Source organism: Prunus avium, chromosome 1, assembly GCF_965620075.1.
Source record: "Prunus avium chromosome 1, drPruAviu1.hap1.1, whole genome shotgun sequence".
Taxonomy (NCBI): domain Eukaryota; kingdom Viridiplantae; phylum Streptophyta; class Magnoliopsida; order Rosales; family Rosaceae; genus Prunus; species Prunus avium.
Window position 1 is genome coordinate 52443359 of NC_142284.1, and position 8994 is coordinate 52452352.

General features: G+C 41.1%; 2 protein-coding genes across 2 annotated transcripts; both read left to right on the forward strand.

Annotated features, from left to right (window-relative positions):
* The first annotated feature begins 1327 nt into the window (after window positions 1-1327).
* Window positions 1328-3939, forward strand: LOC110761166 (trifunctional UDP-glucose 4,6-dehydratase/UDP-4-keto-6-deoxy-D-glucose 3,5-epimerase/UDP-4-keto-L-rhamnose-reductase RHM1-like). The gene is made up of 2 exons (XM_021963580.2): window positions 1328-2944; window positions 3139-3939. Exons 1-2 carry the CDS (start codon window positions 1406-1408, stop codon window positions 3580-3582), a joined length of 1983 nt encoding a protein of 660 aa, XP_021819272.1. The 5' UTR covers window positions 1328-1405; the 3' UTR covers window positions 3583-3939.
* Window positions 3940-5394: 1455 nt separating this feature from the next.
* LOC110761312 (putative sarcosine oxidase) lies at window positions 5395-6961 on the forward strand. The gene has a single exon (XM_021963760.2). The coding sequence runs from the start codon at window positions 5479-5481 to the stop codon at window positions 6805-6807; it is 1329 nt and encodes a 442-aa protein (XP_021819452.1). The 5' UTR covers window positions 5395-5478; the 3' UTR covers window positions 6808-6961.
* Window positions 6962-8994: the final 2033 nt, after the last annotated feature.

Sequence of the window (8994 nt, forward strand, 5' to 3'; positions counted from 1 at the left end):
ACTATCAAAGCCAATTGATTCATCACATCATCTATCAAATAATGCCGACTAACGTGCAAATTCCCCCTGTCCCTCCCAGTTTATCTCCAACCAAAATGAATATTACTATTAGAGAAATGGTCAAGAACAGTCGGTATATCAACGAGTGAGTAGACAACTCTCAGCCGTTGATGCATTGTGGGGCGACTCCAAACACGACTCTTACTTTTATGTGGTCAAGTGGAGATTGGGTCAAATTGACTGAGCCTAGTGGTTACACTATTGGGTCGTGAGACAAAAGAACTTGGGTTTGATTTGTGAGATAGTTATTGGACTAGAGACGGAAAGGCTAGAATGAGGAGCTAATTTGAGGAGGTTATTTGAGGAGGTGAAATCTCACCATCAATAACCAAAAACAAAGTACATTAGGGGGGGGTGCCATTGGGGGGTCCACATCCCTTTTGATGGTGAGATGGGCCTCCTCACATAACCTCCTCAAATTAGCTCCTCATTATAGAAGCTCCCGACTAGAGATGGGTCTTGGACCATGGGCCGTGGTTTCAGCCCATTATCGGTGGAACTCAGTGTTTAGTGCATCCAGTATAATTTGATCAACGCACCCAATGTCTATATTTTTCTGAGAGAGTTGAGGATTTGGTTTTAAATTTCGATTGGTTCAATTATCCTAGAAGTTCATTAGAATTTTAACTAATTTATAACTACTTTTTGGGAATTTCAGCTGCTATTAAATCAAAATCCACCTAATTAAGCTGGATTAGGATGTTAAGATTTTAGTGCAACCGTGCGCATTAAGCACCACGTGACATGAACAATAGCCTAGTAAGAAGAGAGAGTCAAAGTCCAACAATGAACTGCATAGCGGCCATTACGCATCTCTCATCTGCTGCCATGCTTTTGTTTCTCCTTCCCAAATCAAACTAGTTCTTCCTCATTAACAAATTTACTTATTTGCTATCTATTCTTTGCTTGGTGGAGTCTCCATGGATAATTCTATGTGCCATTGATGATCTTTTGTAAGTATCTCTAATGCTCTAGGTAAAGTTTATAACTTTCAGATAATTCTATGTGCCTTCACATTGGATAGTCAATTACGATTCTAGAATATTAGGGCTTTCGTAGCTTTCAGATAACCAAAAACCCTTATCGCTTTTAACTATTTCTAGGTCATAAAAACGTCTAGTAGTGCTTAAATAAAACCCTAATGAAACAATTCATGCGCATCGAGATGAAACGTTTGTGAGAAAAAGTGCTTCATTTGAAAGCAATCCCAAACGAACTCTTAAGTTTTGTTAATTTGTATGATTGTATTTGTACGATATGAATGATTTTATGATGTCCTAGGTTTCTTATATTGTGTTTAGGTAGCAGAGAAAGAACTAAAAGAGAGGGGGTATAAAGTATAAACATGGTATCTGAAGGCACACCATATGCGCCAAAGAACATCCTCATAACAGGTGCAGCAGGGTTCATAGGCAGCCATGTGACCAATCGGCTGATCAAAAACTATCCCAGCTACAAAATCGTAGCCCTTGATAAGCTAGACTATTGCTCCAGCTTCAAGAACCTCAGGCCCTCTAGAGCCTCTCCCAATTTCAAGTTTGTCAAAGGTGACATTGCCTGCGCTGACCTGGTCAACCATCTCCTGATTGCTGATGAAATTGACACCATAATGCACTTTGCTGCACAAACCCATGTAGACAATTCATTTGGAAACTCATTTGAATTCACAAACAACAATGTCTATGGAACCCATGTTCTTCTTGAAGCCTGCAAGGTCACACAGCAGATCAAAAGGTTCATCCATGTGAGCACAGATGAGGTTTATGGAGAAACTGATATGGAAACTGATATTGGAAACCCTGAGGCCTCTCAGCTTCTGCCCACAAACCCTTACTCTGCCACAAAAGCAGGGGCTGAAATGTTGGTCATGGCTTACAACAGATCTTATGGTCTGCCAACAATCACAACCAGAAGCAACAATGTTTATGGGCCCCACCAGTATCCAGAAAAGCTTATCCCAAAATTCAGTCTTCTTGCAATGAAAGGTGAGAAATTGCCTATCCATGGAAATGGATCAAATGTTAGAAGCTATCTGTATTGTGATGATGTTGCTGAGGCATTTGATGTTATACTTCATAAGGGGGTGATTGGGCATGTGTACAATATTGGTACCAAAAAAGAGAGGTCTGTTATAAATGTGGCAGAGGATGTTTGCAAGATGTTTGGTTTGAACCCAAAGGAAGCTATTAGCTTTGTTCATGACAGGCCTTTCAATGACCATAGGTACTTCTTGGATGATCAAAAGCTTAAGAAGCTCGGGTGGGAGGTGAAGACTAGTTGGGAGGAAGGGCTAAAGCTGACAACACAGTGGTACACCAAGAACCCTACTTGGTGGGGTGATGTGTCTGCTGCACTTCACCCACACCCAAGTTTCTCCGTGATTAGTCGATCCAACGATGATGCGTGGTTCTTCGAATACGGGTACACAAGGCTGTCAAGAACTTGCAGTGAGAACAGCAACAGCTCTGCATTGAAATTTTTGATATATGGGAGGACTGGTTGGATAGGAGGGTTGCTGGGGAAGCTTTGTAAAGATGAAGGAATTGAATTTGAGTATGGGAAAGGAAGACTTGAGGATAGGAAGTCTCTGCTGGAGGACATAACAAGAGCACAACCAACCCATGTGTTCAATGCAGCTGGAATTACAGGCCGCCCTAACGTTGATTGGTGTGAATCTCACAAGACTCAAACAATCAGGGCGAATGTAGTCGGTACGCTAAATTTGGCTGATGTTTGCAAGGATCAAGGTCTGTTGATGATGAATTTTGCAACTGGCTGCATATTTGAGTATGACAAGGAGCATCCTCTAGGATCAGGTATTGGATTCAAGGAGGAGGACAAGCCTAATTTCACCGGCTCCTTCTATTCGAAGACCAAAGCCATGGTAACAAATTTCAAACTTGTTTACAATTTGTTTTTATATTTCAAAACCATAGTCTATATATGCTGCATTCAAGCATGGAGAGAGGGTGTAATTCTGTCATGTCACCACCAATGTCCAAGATTTGTTCTAAAATCATGTACAATTTTTTGTTAAGGATATACTTAATATCACAACGAAAATGGTTGAATTTGCAGGTGGAGGAGCTCTTAAAGGAATACGACAATGTGTGCACCCTCAGAGTAAGAATGCCAATATCAGCAGACCTCAGCAACCCAAGAAATTTCATTACAAAAATTGCGCGTTATGACAAGGTTGTGAACATACCCAACAGCATGACAGTGTTAGATGAGCTCCTACCAATCTCCATTGACATGGCTAGGAGGGACTGCAGAGGAATATGGAACTTCACCAACCCAGGAGTCATAAGCCACAATGAGATCCTAGAGATGTACAGGGATTATATTGACCCAACATTCAAGTGGCAAAATTTTGGCCTAGAAGAACAGGCCAAGGTGATTGTAGCACCAAGGAGTAACAATGAATTGGATGCTTCAAAGCTGAAGACGGAGTTTCCTGAATTGTTGTCAATCAAAGATTCAATCATAAAATATGTCTTTAAGCCCAACAAGAAGGCTTGAGAGTCATGGTTGTATCTACACCTTTTAAGCTGCAGAATCAAATTTTTACTTTTAATTTCATTGTTTTCTTTTTTCTTTCTCTCTCATATTCATATTGTTTTGTCCATTTACTTCAATGTCAAAAACAGACGGATGTTATTCATCAGAGACGCAAAAGCAAGATTTTGAGAATGATACTTTAAGGATGAGAAACCCAAACTTGCTTTGGAGTCTGAGAGCAAACAAGCCTGGTCACATCTTCATTGAAGAACATCCCAATTTGACACCACTTTGGTTTTCTTTGAGTGGATGGGGTATAAAATATTACCGCCCACTCCTTTCTTCCTTTTATAGTTTGACTTAATATACACCTTTAATTAGGATTGCAACTCATAAAAGGGTTAGGAATTTACTTTAATGTGTACTTTCTTTTAGTACAATTTGATTGTCATTTCATTTTCAACTGTGGCTCATTTTAAAACTTGTGGAATTCCAGAACAACGTGCTGTAAAACTTACATAAAATGGGTGTATACACTCTTATGAAGGAATAAACACTTGCGTGTGTGAATAAATCTTTATTTCGATTATATAAAAAGACTAATAATCCCAACAAAAAAAAAAGAAAAAAGGAAAAGAAAACATGGATCATGAGTGAGTCAATTTTCAAATACAATTTCTATGAACACATGAAACATGACATATTGACATCCACTTTCCAATTGACAAGTGGTTGGCTTTACATAATCTTTCAAAATGTGTGAGTGGCATATGCATTCTATGGTTAATAAAATAATCCATATTGGCTTCTTTATATATAAGCACCTTGTTCTGTTGTGGTGTTGAAGCATGAGATGAGATATTGGATGGTGACAGAAGAAGAGAGCAAAATATGCCAATTACCAATACCAACCATACATAATAATACATTATGATTATGTAATGTGACAAAAGCTAGCTGACTTCTTCAGAGGCTGTGAATGGCTCAAGTCACTTTTCAAGGTGTTTGCTTCTGCACAACTTTCTGCACTGCACATGGAATCAAAAATGAAGGGCTGATGTTCACTCTGGATGACCTCATTTCACCACATTCAATCTTCCCTTTTCTAATATCAAATCCCATAGTGATCGTTAGCTTTTTTCTCCCTAAGTGGACTAGGACATAAACCTTTTGGTGCATAACTAATTCTGATTGGATCTCTTTTTTTATTGTTTTTATTTTTTTATTTTATAGAATAGATGTTTTTACCTTTTTAAATTTCCAAAAATCCTAAAGCATGATGTTTTTATTTATAAATTGAAAAAAAAACAAAAACAAAGTGAAGTGGCGCGATTCGCATGATCATATTGTCCAATGTGTGTTTGTTTCTTGCCAGTCAAGTATCTTCAGATTGGTCGTGTGTCAACTTCAACCAAACTAACAAATCACAACAATTAATACAAGTTTTCAGAAAATGCTCAAAGTGTGTGGAAATAAAGTGTTGCACCAATTTCTAACCAAAAAAAAAAAAAGTGTTGCACCAATTAACCCCATAAGCAAGAGTGCATTTAAGAAAACTAAAATGATAATAATTGATTCCGAAACGCAAATAACATTTGTCTTATCAACTCATAGCGTAAAATATATTACGTGAATCTAATATGAATAATACATTTATGTAAGAATTAACCTAATTAATGATACTAATTCACAATTTGACAACATAAATCACGACACGACTATTTGTCAATAGAAAATTTGTGCTTAAAAACACACGAACTAAGACGTGGGTTAGGAAGGGCCCAAGATAGGACTGTGATTTGTTAGTTCTTCTTTTGTTCAAAGTACAAAGCATACCAATGAAACAGTGGCAATATCGTAATTCAGAGAAACAATTTGGCGGGTTTCAAAAAATCCCACGTTAAAAACACACCCTCAATGACTATCCCACACTCACTCAAAAGTCTGCAAGCAGCCAGCAAAAATCCAAATCACCTCTCAACCGTCTTCCTCTTGTCTTCTTCTTCTTCCTCCAACAATCGCCTGAAAAATTTCGCAGAGATGGAATATTCCGGCGATGAATTCGACGTCATCGTGGTCGGAGCCGGCATCATGGGCAGCTCCACCGCCTACCAGACCGCCAAGCGTGGCCAGAAGACCCTCCTCCTCGAGCAATTCGACTTCCTCCATCACCGCGGCTCCTCCCATGGCGAGTCCCGGACGATCCGAGCCACCTACCCGGAAGACTACTACACGCCATTGGTTCTCCAGTCCTACAAGCTCTGGCAGCAAGCCGAGTCCGAGATCGGCTACAATGTCTACTTCAAAGCTCACCAATTGGACATGGCCCCGGCAAACGACAAGGTTCTGCATGCCGTTGTTGAGAGCTGTCGTAAGAATTCGGTACCCGTTCGGGTCATGAACCGGGACCAGCTGGATCGGGAGTTCTCGGGTCGGATTCGGATTCCGGAGGATTGGGTGGCCGTGTCGACGGAGCATGGTGGGGTTATTAAACCCACCAAGGCTGTGTCGATGTTTCAAACTCTTGCTCTGCAGAACGGTGCCGTTTTGAGGGACAATATGGAGGTGAAGGGTGTGGAGAGAGATGGGGTGAGAGGAGGGGTTTGGGTGTGCACAGAAAATGGAGAGAGGTTTTGGGGGAAGAAGTGTGTGGTGACCGTTGGGGCTTGGACTACAAAGTTAGTTAAAACGGTTGGTGGGATTGCGCTGCCTATACAGCCACTGGAGACCACTGTTTGTTATTGGAGGATTAAGGAGGGGCATGAAGGTGGTTTTGCCATTGGAGGTGACTTTCCAACCTTTGCTAGCTATGGGGACAACTACATTTATGGGACACCCTCTTTGGAGTACCCCGGTTTGATCAAGGTTGCCGTGCATGGCGGGTACCCATGTGACCCGGATAAGAGGCCATGGGGACCCGGGAACCCGCTGGCTCCGTTGAAGGAGTGGATTGAGGGGAGGTTCTCCGGTGTAGTTGACTCCGGTGGGCCAGTGGCCACTCAGCTGTGTATGTACTCCATGACCCCGGATGAGGACTTTGTGATTGATTTCTTGGGTGGGGAGTTTGGGAAGGATGTGGTGGTGGGTGGCGGGTTTTCGGGTCACGGGTTCAAGCTGTCTCCGGTGGTGGGGAGGATATTGGCTGACCTTGCACTTAGTGGGGAGGCTCAAGGAGTGGAGCTAAAGCACTTTAGGATGGCAAGGTTTCAAGAGAATCCCAAAGGAAATGTTAAAGACTTCCTATAGATCATCGGTGCTAATTTGAAGCAAAATTGGGTAGCTTTCCATCTGTGGCCAATAATTTAGGATGGTAAACTGTATGTGGCTATGCGTGAGTGAGTATGTATGTGTGTGTTGGACAGATTGACACAATAAACACACTGCTTCATTTGGTGTTCAATCATCCTCCAAATGTTGCATCAATTTTACATTGTAGGGATATTTTATTTTATTATTATTTTGTTTTTCAAAATTCGTTTTAAAAAACTGAAACCAACATCTAGGACATAATTCTATGAAAATAAAAGCCAATTTGAAACATAATGAACTTATAATTCAAGTTGTTAAGAGCCCGAAATCCTGTGTTCGAATTCTCATTTCCCTAAGATATGCATTGTGCACAACGACCCGAGCAATATTCGTATCCCTGCACTTTCCTTGGCTAGTGTCAGTAAAGACCCCACCCTTATTGGTGAGTCTGAGATTATTCATGCGGTTGTGGAAGATGTCGCACTCCACAAGACGACATCCTTGATTACTGAATCTGACCCCACAAAAGAGACGGAGCAGCCTACACAACAGAAACGTAGTAAGAAGAAATTTATCCTTGAAGGTGGCAACCCCCCGTCAAAAAGGAAAAAATTTCTTCCGTCGCTCAACCCAGGCTGCTCTCTAAAACTCACTAGAGGAACTGTGGGGGTTAGAGCTGGTGCTAAAGGGGGGCGCAAACGGGCACACGGCTCCACTGGTGTGGCTAAGTCTGCAATCAATGACTCATCGCTGTGTGAGGTAGTGGTGAGTCCATCCAAAGAGTTGGAAATCCTTGAACTGAGGGTTAAGAATGGTCTTATTGACGGCGGTGGTGGCTGGCCTTTGACAGCCACAAGAGGTCCATGAATCTACAATTTTGGAATTGTCATGGTTGGGGCATTTTCCTGACAATTCCTCACAGAAAGATGCTTTTATGCTCTATCAGCCCCTCTACTCTATGCCTCTGTCTTCTTTTTGGAGGTGTCGGCAGCTATGCTTTTGTGCGTTTGTCTTTGTTTCCTACTGTGAATGTTCTCCTCCGATCCCTTGCGGCTTTGTCTCGTTGTTGGATCTTCTCCACCGTGTTACGTTCTAGTGCGTCTCTCCTCAGTAATACTATTGCTGTTGAGGATGCTTTTAAAGTGCTTTTGACACTTACCTCTCGGATTATGGTAGCGCTCTCTGTAGCTGTGATGGCGTATCCATCACCATCTTCCTCTCGGTTATTTGGTTTCTGTGACTTCTCTGGTGGTTTTGGTCTTGCGTTGGGTGCCTTGCCAATTGGTTATTGGGGGTGCGGCTTTTCTCAGCTTCCTGTTTTACGGCTTTTCTTTTTGTTTCTTAGCGTTTGTTGTTCGTTTTAATTTGACTGGGTAAGAAGCTTGGTTCTAGCCTTGTACTGAGGTCTAGCTGCTTCTACCTGGTTCGTGTATTTCCGGCTCAGTTTGCATTCTATCCCGTTTTGGTTTCTTTGAAACCAAACATTGACCAAAAAAAAAAAAGATGCAACAAGTACATCATTGGTGCACCTAGTGACCTCTTGCCTTAAGAAAGATACCTCAGCATCCCCGATCTTGCAATTGTGATTGGAGCTTTTCCACCTCGGCAAGGAGGTTTGCAAAAACATAAAAAATAAAAATTTGTAAATCGCCCGTAGTGTGTGTGATTAAGAAAAAGCCTCTCGCACGTGTTTCTGCGCATGCGGAGAGGCTAGTCTAATGAATTTTAGGAATTAAGGCCATTGAACTGGTGTCATTGCTTTAAAGGATGAATTGGAGTTGTTGATTAAAACAAAAGTAAATTTGAAAGTGGATATGATGAAAGTGACATCAATACTATCCAAAATTAATAGGAACATCTCCAATGGAGGTAAGAAAAGAAGAAGAAGAAAAAACGTGTAGACAATTTTGAAATGCAAAGAATTAATAAACATCCAACTCCTAAGTAGACAATTGTCGCAAACAATTTGATATACCAAGCTAAATAAAAAGAAAATACTAGAGACTCTCACCCTTTATCAATAATTGATATCCTAAGTAGAAAAATTAGTATCTCCACACCATCCAAATTACTCTCTTTGGGTACTCTGCAATGGCATCACAACTTGCCAACTCTGTGCATCCTCTTAGATTAAACCAAAGACAAAAAACATTAACAAAACCAATCATTCTAAAAAGTCAGAAA

What these genes read in the sequence shown, in the direction of transcription:
- LOC110761166 (XM_021963580.2), top strand. Translation starts at nt 1,406, where the DNA reads ATGGTATCTGAAGGCACACCATATGCGCCAAAGAACATCCTCATAACA. An exon ending in ATTCGAAGACCAAAGCCATG is followed by an intron (nt 2,945 to 3,138) that starts GTAACAAATTTC and finishes TTGAATTTGCAG; the next exon opens with GTGGAGGAGCTCTTAAAGGA.
- LOC110761312 (XM_021963760.2), top strand. Translation starts at nt 5,479, where the DNA reads ATGACTATCCCACACTCACTCAAAAGTCTGCAAGCAGCCAGCAAAAAT.